The sequence below is a fragment of the Lipophrys pholis genome (assembly GCF_963383615.2).
Source record: "Lipophrys pholis genome assembly, chromosome: 23".
In the NCBI taxonomy this organism is placed as follows: Eukaryota; Metazoa; Chordata; class Actinopteri; order Blenniiformes; family Blenniidae; genus Lipophrys; species Lipophrys pholis.
In genome coordinates, this window is record NC_137645.1 from 6,724,385 (window position 1) to 6,744,107 (window position 19,723).

Here is a 19,723-nt window from a genome sequence, read left to right on the forward strand (position 1 = left end):
ATAAAACAACCTGAATTTAAACAAGTCTTAAAAGAGTGAAAAATCTGATGTGATAGGCCAGTAGTTTGCGTACAATGAATAATCTGTGCTGGAGGTAATTGCTTTGATTGCAGGGTTCAGATTTCCATATTTATTAAATATAAAACATGTTATCAAAGAAAATTTATTAACCTTTGCTACTGAAACAATAAATACAAAGAAAAACAGCAAAAACAGCCAGAAAGGTTTTGAGGAAACTGAAAAAAATAAAAGGAAATTAAAAAAGAAAAACCGAGTCTTGAATTTAAGGTACACATTTTTAACTTTTGTTCAAATAATTCTTAAGAATGTATTTTAGAAAAAAGTCTGAAATCTGACTTTAATCTCATTTTTTCCCCACAGAAAAAGACTTTAAAAAATCCAATTCATGACTTTTTTCTGGGAATTTTGACCCCAATTGAAGGATTTTCACGTATTCTCAGAAGTATGAGATTAAAATTGCAAAAACAGTCTGGAATTATGAATTTAATCTCTGAATTATCAGTTTAGAATTCTCTCTTCTAATTACATCTTTCAAATTCTCAATATGCAGACTCTTTTCTTCTGTGAATGTGACTTATAAACATCTAATTTGTGACTATTTTTCTTAGAATTTTGACAAGAATTATGAGATTAATCAGAATATTTTGAATAAATCAAGAATAATTACTCTAATTTCCAAATCAAATGATAATTATTAAAATTCTGACCTTCATTTAAGGAATTACTTTTTTCCCTAAAACATTCTTACAATTCTTTCTTTGTAGAAAACGTCTTTTTTTTTTAAATATCCTGAGTTTGATCTCAGAAATATGAAATAATCTCAGAAATGTGATTATTTAATCAGTATTTTATGATTTAATAATTAAATTATTCTAATAATGAAACAATATGTTTTATTCTAATTCACAATGATTATTTGTCGGTCTTTACTTCGCGAAGCAGCGTTTTATTTCGAAGGTCTTGGCGGGAAACGTGGGGGTTACTTGCGTGTGCCTTGCTGCCTCGCGCAGCTCACAGCGCAGCTCGCGGCTCAGACTTCTAGCGGCAGTTGGCGGGACGAGCTGCTGATGCTGCGGGATGCTTGTGCGTGAGTCTCGCGCAGTGACGTCCGGACAGGTGTGAGCGCGTGGAGGAGCGGGAGCTGCCGAGGACCGGGTGAACCTGGAGTAACGGGAGTAACGGGGATGTTGCCACCTGTCGCGGGGACTGGAGCTCCCTGAGCAGGCGCTGCAGCAGGATGCTCCGCGGGCAGGAGGACTCGGACATCCCGGTAACGTGTGCGTGAGTCCCCGCGTGCCGTCATGGTGGAGGAGAAGTTCCACCGGCTGCTCTTCATCCCGGTCGCCGCCGTCCTCTTCCTCACGATCGGGTACCAGTACGTGTGTCCGGCGGACCGGAACAGCTGCTCGCTGCGGGGCGAGGACAGCGGGCTCTTCCAGCGCTCCTCCGCGGGCTTCCAGCTCGTTTCCTCGGACCCGGACCTGGACGAGGACCTCCCGTCCCGGATCACGTCCCGGTTCAACTTCACGGAGCGGGACCTGGACCGGCACGTGGACTTCGACATCCGCGGGGAGGACGTGATGGTTTTCCTGCACATCCAGAAGACCGGCGGCACCACGTTCGGCCGCCACCTGGTGAAGAACATCCAGCTGGAGCGGCCGTGCGACTGCCTGCCCGGCCAGAGGAAGTGCACCTGCCACCGGCCGGGCCGCGCCGAGTCCTGGCTCTTCTCCCGGTTCTCCACCGGCTGGAGCTGCGGGCTGCACGCGGACTGGACCGAGCTCACCAGCTGCGTGCCCGGCGTCATGGGCCGGAGGGACCGGAAGACCCCCGCCAGGAGCCGCAGGTGAGTCCGGGGAGAGGAAAGCATTCATTCATCAGTATCATCCATCCTTCCATCAATAACTCATCCATTCAGCATCCATCCCTTCTTTCAAAATCAGACTTGGGGGGGGGGTGAATGAATGAGTGAATAAATGTTTTAAATATTCAACAGAATAAGAATAATTCCAGGAAAAAAACTTGTGGATGCATGAATGAATGGATGAATGTAAGATCTTGACATTAGTTTGACAGACCTTGCAAAAAGATTTAGTTAATATCTTGTATAAGATTTCTGTTTACTCCTTGAAATGAACAGAAGAATAAATGAATGAATGGCTTATTAGATGGACGTACAAGAAATAAGAGTGTGGAATGTATTCACTCGTCTATAAGAAGCCTATGTGAAGAACCCTATAAATGAATAAATGAACCAATCAGAGTGATTTGAATCAGTTCATCCACTCATTCTACAATAAACGAATCGTACTGAATGAAGGATTAAACTGTGAATCCAATTCCGTAATCCACTGCTTCACCTGGTGCCAGGGTGGAGGATGAATGAGTGAAGCCTCCAGTGGGGGGGTGATGGACAGGAAGTGAGCAGTGTTGAAACACACTACCACATGGCTCCGTGAGCAGCGTCCCGGCGAGGAGTCCAGCCTCGTCCTCCTGCGTGTCGGGTCTGTTACAGTTTCCGGTAATTACCGGAGCAAACGGCGCTCTGCTTAACAGACTAAATCACTTAAGAAGGTCAGGGTTCCTCCGAGGTGCTGCCGATCCGCCTCAACCAATTTGCCTCACGGACACCTGGGAGAGCAGACCGCCATCTGTCACCGGGGCGGTAAAGGATGGGGGGGGGGGGGGGGGGGTCTGAGACAATGGCTTCAGGAGTCCTGCTTCAGGGTTACAGGGTCACGTTAGCAACACTCTTTTACACTCCGAATCAGAGACGAGTTCATTTCCAGTGGGGGTCTAGGTCCTTGTTCAGGAGGACGGTGGGGGTAGGGGGGTAGGGGTTGGGGGTTGAGGTTCCGGTCCTGATTGACCGAAGCCTCCTGCCAGAGGGGACTGGCTGGAGGACTTGGTGTCCTCAGTCTCACCTGCAGCCTCACAGTCCTTTCAGACAAGTAGGTTTTTAAAAAAGTACCTTTTAGGGACGCGGCGATCCTACATATGGATCCAATATCGGCCCGATATCATCAAAACAGATTTATCAGATATCGGAAAAGGCGACGTATACCTGAGGTCGGACTCGTTCCACCAAATAGAGGAATCCTCTACCTTTCAATCTATTGCTACGTCATACGTCCCGGAGCGACAGACGGAATCTGAAGTTTTTCACACTAAAAGGTGCTGGTAGTACCACTTTTCTTTTCTAAGTGTAAAGGTATAGAGCTTTTTAGGCCAAGCACGTATCGGCGAATACTCCGCATCGGGATCGAAACTGAAATAGCTGGATCGGTGCATCTCCGACACCTTTGACATGTTTCGATGGCGTGCGTCCTCCTTCGCCAGAAACATCATCTGGTGCTGGATGACGTTTCCTTTACCAGCTGTTACCAGCGGGTCACACGCCACCAGGTGACGCCGTCACAACCTGTCAAAGGTACGTTGACTTGCCTGAAAAGACAAAACTCTTCCTGAAGAACGTTGCTGATGTGACCCTGTAACCTGATCCAGGATTCTTGAAGCCAATCCCTCGTCCTCTCAGATACCTATCAACATGTTGACGGTAACTTTAACTTATTTGAATGACCCTTTAACAAACTCTCTTTAAACTGCAAGGTATTTTTTCCACCTTTGACAAATTGTTCAGTTAAACTACCATATTTCTGGACTGTACATGGTATTTACATTAACATGAACATAAAATAATATTTCGGCTATAATAATAATTATATAAAATAATAAATAAAGAAAGAAAAAGTAGGTAAACAAAGAGAAATAGCACTGTTCTTTCTACCCAAGCACATCAACTTAATAAGTTTTTGTGCGTTTACTAACAGTCAAATCGCAATGGTGGTCAAAAATATCAGGTTTAACTACCGTATTTTCTGGACTATACCCAACACTTTTGAAATTCTTTGGCTGCTCGTGAGTCTTCATCAAATATGGCATATATATCAAAATATATCAGTAAATACCTTCATGGACCACAAGATGTCAGTGTGTGACATCAGAATGCTGGTACAGTACCACAGAAAAACTCCCATTACAATGTATTTATATAGTTCTTATAAATGTCTCTAAAAAAAAATGAAAAATTAAGATTAAAAAAAACTTATTTGTAACACAAACACTTCATCTGCTTAAGTTTTTGTTTATTTTTCGCAAGTCAAATCGGACTAGTGGTTAAAAAAATAAAATAAAAGAAATTTGTTTACCGTATTTTCCGGACTAGGAATTTAAATAATTTGGCTGCTCATGACCTTGATTAGCTCATGACTTGTAAATCAAATTGTAAAAGTAAATAAAATAAATTTAAACTGAAACAATGAAGTATAAAACAAAAGTGCAATCAATCACGATTAAAATAGGAAAATTGTGAGATTAACTAGTTCTGAAATTTCAACCACAGGACAAAATGTCAAAAGCACAAAAAAAAAAAAAAGGGACAAAATTACCAAAGATTCATTCATTCATCCGTGTCTGGTGTAAATGTTGAACAAGAGGAGGAGCTCTGTTACATGGAGAGAAACAAAAACCCATTTGCGATGCGAGGATCCAGGTAACGAGCTTTACAGTAATTCAGTTATATACCGAAGTGGTCCGTGTTCCACTGACACCAGACCGTCGCGTCACGTGACCTCGCTCAATGGACGCCATCACGTCTAATCTGAGGATTTAAATCCCGACAATCAACAACACTCCGGTCAACGCGCCACGAATCCATAGAATAACCAGCCGAGGATCAGCGGCCGTCGGCCGGACGAAACTAGAAATGTTTCCACAAGTAATATAAAAATATATTTTTTTTGCTGGAAAAGGACGAAGTTTGTGGCGGTCTAAGTGAAAACGACTGTGTGGGGGTTTGGCACTGGGCCAGGATTCCTGAAACGTTTCTGCGCTTTGAGGAAACGGAACGATGAGTCTCTGGAGGGTAAAGCGGCGGATCGGTTGAGGCGTCAGTGATTATCTCCAGAATCATTCCCCGCTTGTGATTGATCCTCGCTGCCTCCGGCGAGGAAGCTGTCATCCTGTCCTCCCACGGCGGAGGTCAAAGGTCAGCGCTGCTCCTCTGTGGCTCTCGTGGAGCCGCCGTCTCGCTCAAGGACGAACGAGGAATCTGCCGCTTGATGGTGAGTCACCGCTCGGCTTCTACCCGGCGAATTCTCCAAGACGAGTCGTGAGTCATAACTCGCTCCTCGGCCACAAATCTGTCAGTTCCTCCCCGAGGATAGCGTCCGCTGCATTATCCGTCCGCACGCCGTTTAGGAAGACACGGGGAAGAAAAGGACTGTGCGTCCCCCACTGCAAAAGTTGTGGATGGTACTGAAAGAACCGCACGAGTTTTCGTCACCCTTCCGATGGGGTACCCAGCACTACAGAATGAGTTCGATAAGGCGAAGTAAAACACAACCGAAAATGTCAATATCTAATCGGCCGCGTGAATCCTCTGTTGTTGTTTACATACTCTGCTTTTGCACTCGTCCCTAAAAGGTTTAACAGCATGAGAGCCGCTTTACTGAATGACTCTAATCCGCTCTGCTTCCCTGCAGCCACCTGAACTTCGGACATAATCGCAAAGTTCACAAAGCACTCAACGCGCTGTTCGCGGCGTCGGAGGAAAGACTCTTGTCGCATATAGCGGCCAGCGAGCCGACAGCCTGCTAATCAGACGTCGCACCACACTCTTCATCCAGCCGGCCGTCAGGGAGGGAAACTCAGGCCACATGATGGTTTGTTTAGACTCCCAACACACGAGACGCAGGATGACCAGGACGATTACTGACACACCGGACCTCAATCTTTTAGATCAAGTCAAAATCTCTCTCGTGATCTCGGAAGAGGAAGTTGTGGTATGAAAGAGAGTCAGAATGAGTTTAATTAATTTCCTCAGAAATCATAAGAATCGATTGAAGAGAGACTGGATCCGAGAGAATACCAGCTGATGATGCCTTCAAAGTTTTTCATAATAAGACGTCCCACAGCGTGGCCTCTGTTCTGACTGCATATGAAGTAGTTGGTTTCTCGCCGCCACAGGCGCTGGTTACTTTGCGGGTTTCTCTCTATATACGTTCCTGAACTTGCCCACCTCACTGTACCCGACATCTGCTGCCTAATGAAACATCCCTGTGTCTCGGGGGGGGGGGGGGGGGGGGGGGGGGCGACCAGGCGAAGTGTGACTAAAAATGCTCCAGCGTGCCCCGAGTGTACAGAATATTCCCACAATCCCTCTCCTCGGCGGCGGCGGAATCCGTCCCCTGTCATGATAACGCCACTCAGTGATGGATAATGGCTTTTGCCTGGAGTCACCTCATTACTGCGTCTGCAGGAAGTACAAAAAAAAAAAGCTGAATATTTAGCACATTTGGTGGATGTTGCTGGTCCTGCTGGTCTTTTCTGGATGCTGAAGCTCCATCTGTCTGCTTTACAGCGTCACCTTCAAACCACCTCTCTTCCTACGCACTCTGCCAGCCAGGAGGCTCATAACGCTGGCGTCTACGTCCACAGTATCACCGCAGCCCGTCTTCCTAATGATTATTTTATCACCTGCTGGGATTCTGGCCGGCTGACAAAAACTTCCGAGACGTGCTGAAGGATTAAAGATAGATAAATAAGAAAACCACTAATTGCGTCATCGGTTACCAAGATTACTGGTAATCCAAACACTTCTGGTGCCACTTGGGCTCGGCTAAATAGGATATTGTGAGAAGTGGTTTGAATTTCAACAGGGAAAATGAAAGATGTCCACTGGTCCTCCAGAATAAAACTTGATGTATTTAGATATTTTGCAATGTGATGTTGGCAAAATAGGGAAAACTTCAGTTTGAGTCGTCAACTAGTGTTTGAAATCAAATTTATATTTATATCGGAATGAGAAGAGTATTAAGGTATTTCTGGTTTAATAATAAATCAGACTGTAGTGGACTGCTTTCTTTTTCTTTTTTTTAAGTTTTTCTTTTAGTTTTTGAGCCTTTCCAGCCCATTTTCTTTGTATTTTTTAGCATTTTGAGTGTTTTTCTGCTATTTATTTGAATATTATTTACCTTTTCTTTTTGTATTTTTAGCTACATAATTTGATTTTTTGCTATTTGACAATTTTTTTAGCTATGCTTTTAGGAATTAAAAAAAAAACAAAAAACAATTTTTAGCTATATTGAGTATTTTTTTAGGTATTTAAAAATTATTATTTTTTAGCTAAGCAATTTTCTTTTTGCATTTTAGCTTTTTTTTTTTTTTTACTATTTCTAACCCTTTATTTTGGACTATTTTTTAGCTATTTGAGTATGTTTTAGTCCTCCCTTTGGTTCCTTTGTTTGATTCCTCGTGGTTTGGCTTCAGTAGAAGAGTGAAAATCTTTACTTCTGAGGAAAATGGTTCGTCTCCATTATCTTTTCATTCCTGGTATAATAGAGGGATGATATCGCTCCTTTAGAAAATGCTTTGACCCATAAAGTAAAAAGAAAATGTAGAGGATTCACTTCCTGACTTCATCTCCGGCGAAACTCTATAATTGAACATATCCAGGAGATCCGTCCAACACATGAAGTAATGGAAGTGTGTTAGTGTGTGATGGGCTCCTGGCGGCTCGGCTCGCAGCACGGCGGTCACGCCATTCTTATCACAGCGGGCGCTGCGGTTGCTGCGAGGACACACGTCAAACCGTTCTGTTCACCGGACGACGTCGCCGGAGCCACGCTGAGCAGTCAGAGTCTGTAACCGTATTCCCGACCTCATTATTTCACATTAATTCTCTGGCTTTACTCTACGTACAAACAAGAGCCCCCCCTGGTTTTATCATCAGGAACAATGACAGTCTGACTCTCGCGGTGGTGAATGGGTTAAAGCTGCAGCGTGTGAGGTTTCAGTAATACCACTGTTGACCTCTGAGGGGCAGCGATGGGTTACGGGTTTTACTTGGTGTGATGGTATTCGGATTTATATCATAAAATTGCAAAAAATAAACTAAAATACATTTAAAAAGATTTGCTGAGAATACTAAAAAAGTATATTCCACAAAAAGCTTTAAAAAATACCTAAATCATTTAGCCAAAAATACTTAAAAAGCTAGAAAAACAAAACAAAAAACAATGCTTCAAAATAGCAAAAAAAAAAATAAATAAAAAGAGCTTAAAAATACTCAATTAACATCGACTCCATTTCAGTAATGTTAGCTCTTGCTATCATCGTACGTTAATGTTAGTAGCATTAACTTGATCAAAACACTATTGGCTTTATCACAGTAGCATTCTCTTCATCCCAGGAGCATTCGCTCGATTGGCGAAATCTCATTTCCTGGACGATGCTAAATGATGTACATGCAATCTTTTCCCTACATTTATGCATCACTTGCCTGCTAGCGCCGTTTCCTACAACATGATGGTGCGTACTTAGAAGAAAATGGCAAAAAAAGTTATTTCAGTGGAAGAACTTAGATTTTTTTTTCTTCATTTCTGAGGAAACCTTTGTGTCTCATAAGTTGCAATTCATCACCTTGAGTGGGAGGAGGAGTGGACTTTTATTTTTAGTCGCGGGTGAAACTGCAGGTCTTCTGAGGGATCCTATATGTTGTAATGTAGCGGCTGTGATGCGTCGGAGTTTAGTCCTTTTCTTCAGAATCCCACCCGCCACAGAATGCTGAGCGACGAGCGCTTACTGACGTGTCATGGACGTCGAGTGATTACATCTCTTCACACATCACGTGCCCGCCAGCCTGCGGGTGACGAATTTAAAATTGCGACTCGGCACGCTGGGATTTCTGCCAAACGCCGTTTGAAACGTGACCCCGGTGTTCTACCGCACGGCCCGATGACGACAGCTCGGAGGGGGGGAAGGTGTTGAAATGTATAATCGTGTGGAAGAAGCTTTTACGCTTTGAAATCAACTATGATGTCATCAGTGTGCGCCAAGTGACTTCACAAGTTTACTTATAAAAGTAACTTGTGTGTATAATGCTAAAACTCCAGGCTATTACTGGCTATTAACAAAACATTTAGTAAAAAAGAAAGAAAAAAGGGGGGGAAAGAAAGAACGTTGTCGTCCAGGAAATACGGTATCACCCTGGAGATTCAGCATTATACACACAAGTTACTTCTATAGGTAACTTTTTTAAGGAAGTTGTGTGTACAATGCTAAAACTCCAGGCTTTTACCATACTTCCTTGACTATAAGACATATTTAGTTGAAAAAAAATACTCAAAATATCTTAAGAAGATATTTGAAAAGCTTAAAATAAAATGATTACTCAAAGAAAAGGCTAAAAATACAGTTTGGAGAGGAATTACACATTTCAAACAAAGTGTCCCTCTAAGTCCCGCTGTTGCTTACATAATTTCTGTTCTTGACTTTTAAAATATTTGCAGTTTTGTCATCATAAAAGAAAACCTTGATGCCTGAACACCGAGTCACATACTTGGATCTTCGATTGCAATTATCATGAATTCCAATTAATTATCCGCTTTTAGCAGCACACACTCTTTCTGTCGCCACGTCGGTAAAAATAAAGAGCCACCGAGTGTGTGAACGCGATAATGAAGTGATCATGATTCCTGATTGGTGATGTCCGATGGGAAAGGCCCAACAGACTCCGTCATTATTATCGCAAACATTCAGTCCCCAAAATAAACACAGAGAATTCTTAGGGACATTTCAAGTGTACAAAAGCTGATTTAGCTTTTAAAAGAAAACAAATATTTATTAGAAAATTTTTTTTTTTTTCCTGAACTCATTGTTGCTGCTTCTACAGCCATAGAAACCAAATTACATAACAAGTTACATAACAAACAACAACAACAATGGCGGACTACATCCTCCAGGTGGCGCTGCAGAAGCTACTGATGCTAGTCACTTTAATTTTAGTACGTTGCGTTTCTCAAACACAAGAAGAAGCAGGAGTATTCGCCATGTCTTCTTTTCCGTTTTTGGTGTATTTCCATGGCAGCGTAACAGCGGCGCTCAAAGGCCTGGCATATGTACTACAACATTTTCACATGTGCAATTGAATCGTTCGGAGAATAACTTGTGGCTCGGGTAAACAGGGACAGCTTACTGGAGGATTTTCCGTGTAAAACTTGTTTTTATCCCTTTTTTTTTTATGCCGAGTTTCACCAGCTCAGATTAAACATTGAATTTCTCACAAAAGTGAAGATATTTTGAGAGAAATCAGGTGCAGGATCGAGTAAAACGAGGGAAACGCGATGTGGGTTCAGACGAGAGCGTATCCTCGGATAAATGTTGTGGAGTCGGTCGCCTGTTCCTGTGAGAAATGTGAGATATTCCGGGGATCAGGGTAATCTGCACACTCCTCAGCGGGATTAGGGGCAAACCAAGACAAGGTTTTATTATACAAGGCAGGAGGAGGAACGGGGGAGGGGAGGGGAGGGGAGGGGGGATAATCCACAATCCAGATTCTTACAGAAACCTGGAGATTTCTGCGAGAGCTACATCCTGAAAGACAGATCGTTAAGGAGCTCGCGGATTCTGTCTCGGTGAGACGTCAGACACTCCGTGCTTTGCATGAGAGATGAAACATTATGGACTGAAGCAGATAGAACGAGTCCCATTTCCCCGGTGAGCCACAGAGCCAAGAAATATCAGGAAATATGATTGTTTTAGACGACTTCCTATTGAGTTTTAGGGCTGACACGCCAGCACAGCTACATGCTAAAGGGTTTCAGGCTACATGCTACTTGCTAAAGGGTTTCAGCGCTCACACACTAGCAGTGCTACATGCTAAAGGGTTTCATGCTACATGCTAAAGAGTTTCAGCACTCACACTAGCAGTGCTACATGCTAAAGGGCTACATGCTATATGCTAAAGAGTTTCAGCACTCACACACTAGTAGTGCTACATGCTAAAGGGTTTCATGCTACATGCTAAAGAGTTTCAGCACTCACACATTAGCAGTGCTACATGCTAAAGGGCTACATGCTATATGCTAAAGAGTTTCAGCACTCACACACTAGCAGTGCTATATGCTAAAGAGTTTCAGGGCTCGCACCAGCAAAGCTACTTGCTAAAGGGTTTCAGGTTACATGCCAACTGCTACATGCTAAAGAGTTTTAGGCTTAATGTATCAGCAAGTAGCTAAAGGTTAGATCTCGTACTCGTACTTTAAAATAAGTGGTATTGGTAATAATCCCAAACTCGTTCGAATTTGTAGAAAAAATAATGAAAAGAAAAAAAAATTTAAAAGGAAAAATAAAGAAAATAAGAAAAGGAAAAGGGAAAAAAAGCAAAACAGAGAAAAACAAAGAAAAATGGGTAACAGACAGAAAATCTGAAAAAGAAAAACAAGTGGGAAGAAGAAGAAGAAAAGAAGAAGGCTGCTGCCCTTCTGGGTGTACGACTCGCAGCGGCTCAGAAACGTCTCCAGGTGATTTTCACCTCAATGCTAGAATATTTCCACCTTGATGAAAATCACTTTCCTGCATTAGAAACGCCGTCGAGGTCGTGGATATTTCTCGGTAAACACAGGACGCGTCGGGGTTTTGCGAAGCGAGATGGAAGCCGCGGCCTTCACAGATTTCTAAAAGGCCCTTTCAGAGATTCCTGCCGAGCTCGCCGTGTGGGCAGACGTGACCTTTTCGCAGAGCACCGTCTTCCATTTATCCCGTGCGGACCCGAGCAAGCGCGCCGGCTGACACCTCACAAAGCCGCCAAGATTAAGATGTCAAGCAAAGGTTAAGGCTAAGACGCTAAAGCGACTCGGGCTGCACGCACGGTGGGTCCACGGCGGCGGCGTGCTCCTCGTGGGCAGCTCTGAAAGAGAACTCTGCGAGAACGCCGTTACCTGCGAAGAAGTAATCCCTTTTTTTTTTTTTTTTTTTAAACCAAACAAACTGGCGGCTGTTTAGCTGAAACGTCTCAAAGCAAAGTGTTGACGCTCTTCACGCCCCGACTCCAGAAGTCTCGTCGGTTCCCTCGGGTTTTTTCCTTTCAGCTCAGCAGATAGGTGGAACATTTCAGCAGAATCGGTCAAACGGTGCGTCGCTCGTTAAAATCCTCACAGGAAGTTGTGTTCCGTCCTAATAATAGTTGGTTTCTTGTGTCGTTGGCAGCGTTAACGAGGGCGTGGCGTTGCTGATTCTCACATGCAGTTTGTCTTGACGGCGGCGGCGGCGCGGCGTGCAGATGGGCTGCAGATCGTTTTCCCTGTAATTGAAGATTAAATTATGAAAAGAGGGAGAATCAGATGAGTGTAAATGGATCCTGCTCGTCCGGCAGACTGATGTGACGACACTCCCACTTTGCTCACCCTCCAACACCCCCACTTTCGCCTCCATCACTGGATCTTCAGCCGGTGCTCCGTACTCTATAGCTTCATTTCCACTGCGCAGGACAAGGCGTATGACGTTTATCTCACGGATACGGACCAAATGTTGCTGTACCTCCAGTTGTAGAAAGGGGGCAGCATTGAGATTATGAATGAAAAAAGTCTTGTACGTGCTTAAGAGCTGAGGCAAATGGTTGATAGTTTCACGATGTGTTTTGTTCATATTCTGTGTTCATTTCATCTTGGATACTCACGACTACAAACCAAAGGATGGAGTTCCAACACGAGTCATTAGGGGGCAGTGTTGAGATCAGATCCAAATGAAAAAGATTCAAATCCCTCGGTATGTACTCTTTGTCTAGATTATTTAATTTGGGTAAATGTGTACAATCACAAGGTTGTCGCCGTTTATTTGACTGATAGCAAGTTTTCATAACGAGCACACGGAGAGTTTCTCAGAAGGAGAAATAAATCGTCGCCGTGACTTTGGAGGAACAGATGAAGTGCAGAAAGTGTCCGGGCAGAAATCCTCTGGTGGGGCCGATGGTTAACGGATCCCCGCTGAGACCACACACACCTTTAAAGTGGATTTTCTCCGGCTGTGCGGGTTATCAACGCCCCGACTCAGGTGTGAAGTCCATGTGCCGCCCGGCACTTATTCTTCCAGGTTTCTTCTTCTCTTTCTCTCCGAACCCGCCGTGCGGACTCGCATCGGAAAGCGAATGAGTCAGGCCCCGACTCATGTTCGTGCTTTAAAGGAGTTAGCAGCTGGTGTTCTAAAACTAAAACTTATACCATTTAGTAGGAAAAGAAATCAATTATGGAGCTCGTTCCAACACTTTTTCAACTTCCTGTTAGGCACGTGTTGATTGGCCACGGGAACTGTCAATCATGACGATGCTGTTCAAAGTTCATACGCTGCAAACCGCTTGCCGTTAGCGGCCAGGTTATCAGCCAGCAGTTAGTGATTAGCGACTCGCGGCATGTGGTTAGCAGTTAGCAGCGAGCAGTTACTTGTTGGCGGTTAGTGGCTAACGGTTAGTAGCTAGAAGCTCGTGGTTAGCGGTAATCAGCCAGCAGTTAGTGATTAGCGACTAGCGGTATGTGTTGGTGGCTAGCAACTCGCGGTTACTTGTTAGCGGTTAGTGGCTAGTGGTTAGTTGCTAGCAACTGGCAGTTAGTGGTTATTAAATGTAGCAGAGGCGGGTTTATGATATTAGCCGCCGGTGTTGACAAAAATCAAAACCTCCTGTTTTGGGGTGACGCCCCCTTGTGGGCGATTCTGGTTTGAACAAAAAGACCAAACAAAAAAACTCAAGGGAAACATGGGATTTTCTCCTTTACAAAACTGAAAAAATAGTTGTTGTCCCTACAGAGGTTGTTTTTTCCCTGTTTGTACGGGCCGACTCTTCTGCGGAGTAAATAGTTTCCATCAAGGCTTTTAACACGAGTCTGACGGTGTCCTTGATGGTGGTGAGTGAATTAACGAGGGAGGGAGGGAGGGAGTGAGGGAGGGAGGGAGGGATAGAAATGGATCGATGGCGTTTACAGGTTTCCGATGTGAACAAAGGTGAGAGGCAGCAGGAAGGGCAGCGGCGGCGAGGCGTCATATTGATCGCCGGCCAAACGCCACAAACTGATTACACTTGGGGAGCGACGGTACGCTCGGTCTCGCCTGCACACCGTCTGTCTCCGAGATTCACACAAACCTCCACGTTGACGAGGGCTGGGGTCGCGGGGGGATGCTCCCTCTTTGTCGCTGCCCCGGCCACAGAGGCTTAAACGCCATCCGGCGCATTCGCAAAGGCAGCGGCGGGGAATAACGCAGCGAGACAGGACGTTCATTAGCCCCGGAAACATTCATTAAACTACAAAACTGCCAGAAAAATATATCACAAAAAGAGGCAATTAGCATAAGTGCAATTTATTTATATTTGTCCTTAATCGTCACTTTATTGTCGAATACGCTTCCAAATGGAACGACTGCAAATTAAAACAGTTTTTCGCCTTTTCAGCTTAGCTTTCCCGCGATAAAACTAACGAAATGAGGCGTTGCCGACGACGGTTGCCTAGCAACCGTGGCGTCAGTACTGCGATACAGGAAGGAAGCAAAAACAAACCCGGAGGCGATTTTTGTTGGACGGACGGACGGCACCTTATAAACCCCCGAAGGGAAATTCAACCATCCTGCAGCTCATCACAACCAAACTTAAACAAAAAAAAAAACCAGATCGAAATTCCATAGACATGAAATAAAATACATACAAAATAGTAGATCAAATTTAAGATTTGAATTAAAATTACATTTAAAATTGAAGATTGAATTCACGCATGTGTTATCATCTCTTTTAAACTTTATACTGAAATCAACTCGATATACCAATAAGCAACATCTGAAAACAGGATATGAACTTGTAGTTGTTTTTCACTCGTGGAGTATATCGTATCAGTCTGAACGTGGCTGGCAAACAGAAATGAGATTAATTGAGAGTGTTACGGAGTGAAGCCAGCTCAGTCCACTCAGCCTCAAAGCGATTCCATCCAGACGACGGATCTCCATCAGCGGCCATGTTTTAAGTGAGTGCTGCTGATGGTATCATGGCCGACAGATAGATAATGCTCCGCTGCAGCACGGGCTAAATCAATTACCTCGCCGTCTAACACACAGTTCGAGGCAAACACACACACACACACACACACACGCGCACACACGCACACGCGGCGCTTTGTTGCACTTCCTGGAAAACGACTCTGCTTCATGTGTCTGTGGCGGCCGACTGCCGATCAATATGGCCGCCCCGCCTCCGCGCGCTTTCATGGTGACCTATCGACAGAGAGCGGCAAATGTCAGATCTCTCGTCTTACCGGTGTCGGGGACGGAGGTGAGGTCACGGCCGGGCGGTGGCGACGAAGATTCATGACATCTTTTTCACTCTGTCTTTCGTTAGAATGTGAAACAGGAAGCGTTTGTCCAGAGTCGTCACCGCGCATGAAAAGTTGCATTAAAAATGGAAAAGATAATTTTATAAAATGCTGCAACACTAGAAGAAATTTTGCAGCACGAATGCAAAAGCTGTGACACAATTAAAGATTCTGAAGCACAAATTGAAGTTTTGCTGCACAAATGCAAAAGCTGCACTGAAAATGCAAAAGTTGGACGACACATTTATGAAATACTGCAACACAAATGCAAAAGCTGCACTAAAAGTGCAAAAGCTGCAACACAAATGCAAAAAGTGCCCTATAATAAAAATAAAAAAAAAAGCAACATAAATGCAAAAACGGCAAAAGAGAATGCAAAAGTTGGACTAAAAATGCAAAGGTTGCAACAAAACTACTAAAGCTGCAAAAGTTGTAACATCAGCAAAAGCTGCACAAAAATACAAAAGTTGCAACATAAAAACACAAATGCCAAAGCTGCACTAAACTGGAACAAATGTGGTGGTTTTTTTTTTTAAATCTTTATAAAAATGTCATTTAATTTCAGTAATTTTAAATCCATTGAACACATTTATGTTCTTAAAGTTTTTTGAATCAATAAATGTTAAATAATTGTTTTGTACATTTTTATTTAATTTTAAAAATCAATTTTATCTACTGAACTAAATTACAATGTTCTAAATAAGAATTATTTATAAATAATTCTATAAAATCGTTTTACTTTTAAGATCCATTTTATCAATCCATCTACACCGTTGCCATGGTTATGATAAAAAAATTAAACTTTTACATCTGTAGTTTTAAAGCAAAATGATCATTACAGTTAAAACTCTTGGTGCCTAAAAACAAAGTGTTAAAACCTGTTTCACGTTTTCGTTCCGTCTCCGCAGGAACTTCTACTACATCACGATGCTCCGCGACCCCGTGTCGCGCTACCTCAGCGAGTGGAAGCACGTGCAACGCGGCGCCACCTGGAAGACGGCGCTGCACATGTGCGACGGTCGCCCGCCAACGCAGGACGAGCTGCCCGCCTGCTACAGCGGCGAGGACTGGACGGGCGTGGCGCTGGCCGACTTCATGAACTGCCCGTCCAACCTGGCCAACAACCGGCAGGTGCGCATGCTGGCCGACCTCAGCCTGGTGGGCTGCTACAACATGTCGTCCATGAGCGAGCTGGAGCGCGGCCGCGTGCTGCTCGCCAGCGCCAAGGCCAACCTGCGCAACATGGCCTTCTACGGCCTGACCGAGTTCCAGCGCAAGACGCAGTACCTGTTCGAGCGGACGTTCGGCCTGCGCTTCATCCGCGCCTTCACGCAGATCAACAGCACCCGCGCCGCCAGCGTGGGCATCGGCGAGAAGGTGCGCTGGCGCATCGAGGGCCTGAACGCCCTGGACGTGGAGCTGTACGAGTACGCCAGGGAGCTGTTCCTGCGGCGCTACCAGTACGACCGGCAGCAGCAGCACCGGGAGGAGCGCCTGAGGCGGCGGCGGGAGCGCCAGCGCCGCCACCGGACCTACCTGAGCCAGCTGTTGAGGCTGGGCGGAGGAGCGGCAGAGGAGGAGGAGGAGGAGGAAGAGGTGGCAGCCACCACAGAGGACTACAGCAGCCAGGTGGTGCGGTGGTGATTCATCCAGCCCCTCCCCCTCCGCCGTCTCTTCGTCCGCCTGCCCGACCGTGTCTTAATATTTATGATGGATGTATTTGTCAGACATTTTCTTTTCTTCTTCTCTCCCCCTCTTATGGCTATTTTTGGCTGAAATGTATCGACGGTTCTGCTCCGACTCGCTTCTTCTCTTCATTCTGAACGTCTTCACAAACAAACGCCGTTGAAACGTACCCTGGATCATTTAAGATCACATTCATGTTTTGGCTTAATTGCTGGAGCGTTAACACGAAGGCCCCGTCGCTTTCCGTGTGTCCGCGGGGTTTATGTTAGTCCACGTGGCGCCGCGAGCGCAACGGTCCACTCAGGCCCCCCTGTGGTCGACTGCCAACACTGAAGGCAACGACCTGAACGCACCTCAGGCCTGAGTGTCGGGATTTAAGTTTGGTTATTAGAAGTATGTTACTTCAAAAAATAGATCACTGAAAGTAATGAATCACTGGAAGTAATTTATGCGGCCTCTGGTACTGTAGTACTGATACTGGAGTACTGGCGCTACCTCTGGTACTGGAGTACTGGTACCATCTCCTGTACTGGAATACTGGTGTTGACGTGCTGGGACCATTTCTGGTACAAGAGTTCTGGTACTGGACTACTCTGCAACCTCTGGTACTGGAGTACTGGTACCAGCTCCTGTACTGGAATACTGGTGTTGATGTGCTGGTACCATTTCTGGTACAAGAGTTCTGGTACTAGACTACTCTGCTACCTCTGGTACTGAAGCACTGGCAAGGTCTCTGGTACTGGGGTACTTTGCTACTACCTATGGTACTGGAATACTGGTAATGGAGTACTCTTCTACTGGTACCCCCTCTGGTACTAGAGTACTATTCTACCTCTGGTACTGGAATACTGGTACCCCCTCTGGTACTAGAATACTCTGCTACCTCTGGTACTGGAGGCTTCACTGCTTTCTCAAGCTATTTTAGAGCCCGAAATAAAACCTGAACTGCCGGTGGAAGAAAGTCCGAGTCTAATCCTCCAAAGCTTCTAACGACCAAACTGAAATCTTACATCCAGGGTGCATTTCCTCTGTTTCACAATAAGAGCTCTGACTTGGACTTGACCTTCAGGCATCAGTTCAGTATAGTGTCATTTTAGGTCGTTAAAACAACATGCATAACAAAATGCTGTAAGAATAATACATATTTTTTAATGATGAATGAATCATTAGAATTTAACTCTTTAAATGCCTTTTTTTTTTTTATCAACAAAAACCGAATGGGAAATATTGCCTTGTGTATCCTAAAGATGATCAAAATAGGATATGCATATTTTCAAGCTTTGGGTTGAAGATTTGCTCTTTAAATTAAAGAACAGCTTTATTTCAAGCCAACATTTCAAAATAATGGAGTGAAAGAAGTAAAAACAGACTTCAAACGCTCTTAATTTCAGGACATTATTTTCAATATTTAAAATCTCAAGGCTATTACAAAACATTATAATACATTCTGTATTATATTGTTAGATTGTAATTTTTATTAAAAGCAATATCTTATTTTCTTATTACAGGCTTGCACATATCCTTAATAATGGACAAAACTGCAGGAAATATTTCTTTACATAATTGAAACACGTTTCATATTTGAATTAAAACAATCAAAACCAAACAATAGATGATAAAACTGGCATTTAAAGGGTAGAAATCTTTTTCAACATTTGTGGAAAATATGCATTTGAACTGTTTTTTTAGGAAAGTTGATTTAAAAAGTTCTTTTTTTTTTTTTAGTTTTGTAGCAGAAATAGACTTAATTGCAAAATAATGATGCCTGAAGGTTAAATATAGCGATTTAGAAGAATCGCATTACTTGTGAAGACATGAATGAGCGTGAGCAGCGCTGCACTTCTTCCTCGTTGCTTTGAGCGTCCTCCGATCGGTGTGAATGTTTCTTAACCCGAGGAAGAGAAAGGACGATCCTCCGTGTCGTGTGCAATCTGACGCCGTTTCTGTTTTCTCCTCCGACCGAGCTGCCGGCGTTCACATGAAGCAGGAAATGTGTTCAATAAAGAGAAGAAAAGAAATGCAGGGATGTTGCTTTGTACCTCTCCTGCACGTTAACGTTATAAAAGATGTGACGTCTACACACGTGCCAGCTTCTTCTTCCAAACCCCCCTCATGCAACCTGCAGATAAGAAACTTGAAAAATTCCTACTAGCAGTGTCGGATGACGCTATTTGAACATGGACAATGTTTCATTTTTTTTGTATATCTACATCGGCAATACCAATCTGATACCAAATCAAATTCAGGCCGATATTGGTAGTCTCGGTCCGATACTGAGTCATGTTCAGGCCGATATCGGCAATACTGATTCAATAATGAGCCAAATTTAAGCCAATGTTGGCGATACCGATCTGATACTGTGTAAAATTCAGGCTGATATTGGTGATACCGATTCGATTTCAAGTCAAATTCATGCCAGTATCGTCAATTCTGATCAGATACCAATTTGATTCCAATACTGACAAATTTTGGCCGATAATGGTGATACCAATACGACATTGAGAAAAATTCAGGCTGGCATTGGCGATAACGATCCAATACTGAGTAAAATTCATGCCGATATCAGCGAAACCGATCCGATATTGAGTGAAATTCAGGCCAATATCAGTGATACTAATCCGATACTAGGTAAAATTCAGGATGATATCCAACAATGCCAATCCAATACTGAGTAAAATTCAGGTCGATATCGGCAATACCGATTCGATATAGATATTTGCAAATACATGCAAAAATCCCTTATGTGGCTGGTAAATCTAAAAGACACACTAAGCACTGCTTAGCCCCACTTATCGCCACCCCTGGTATCAGAAATATCGATCTGCAATGAG

The 19,723-nt window shown here is 44.0% G+C and overlaps 1 protein-coding gene across 2 annotated transcripts; it reads left to right on the top strand.

Annotated features, from left to right (window-relative positions):
• The first annotated feature begins 1,061 nt into the window (after positions 1-1,061).
• On the top strand, positions 1,062-18,969 carry LOC308127914 (heparan-sulfate 6-O-sulfotransferase 3-B-like). Of its 2 annotated transcripts, XR_013936526.1 has the most exons (3): positions 1,068-1,867; positions 16,115-17,418; positions 17,519-18,969. XR_013936526.1 is itself a non-coding variant. In XM_080493324.1 (2 exons), exons 1-2 carry the CDS (start codon positions 1,323-1,325, stop codon positions 16,848-16,850), a joined length of 1,281 nt encoding a protein of 426 aa, XP_080349450.1. In that variant the 5' UTR covers positions 1,062-1,322; the 3' UTR covers positions 16,851-18,969. The 2 variants fall into 2 exon arrangements, 1 of the variants encoding a protein (XP_080349450.1); XM_080493324.1 differs by having other exon boundaries at positions 1,062-1,867; positions 16,115-18,969.
• Positions 18,970-19,723: the final 754 nt, after the last annotated feature.

What these genes read in the sequence shown, in the direction of transcription:
- LOC308127914 (XM_080493324.1), top strand. Translation starts at nt 1,323, where the DNA reads ATGGTGGAGGAGAAGTTCCACCGGCTGCTCTTCATCCCGGTCGCCGCC. An exon ending in ACCCCCGCCAGGAGCCGCAG is followed by an intron (nt 1,868 to 16,114) that starts GTGAGTCCGGGG and finishes CCGTCTCCGCAG; the next exon opens with GAACTTCTACTACATCACGA.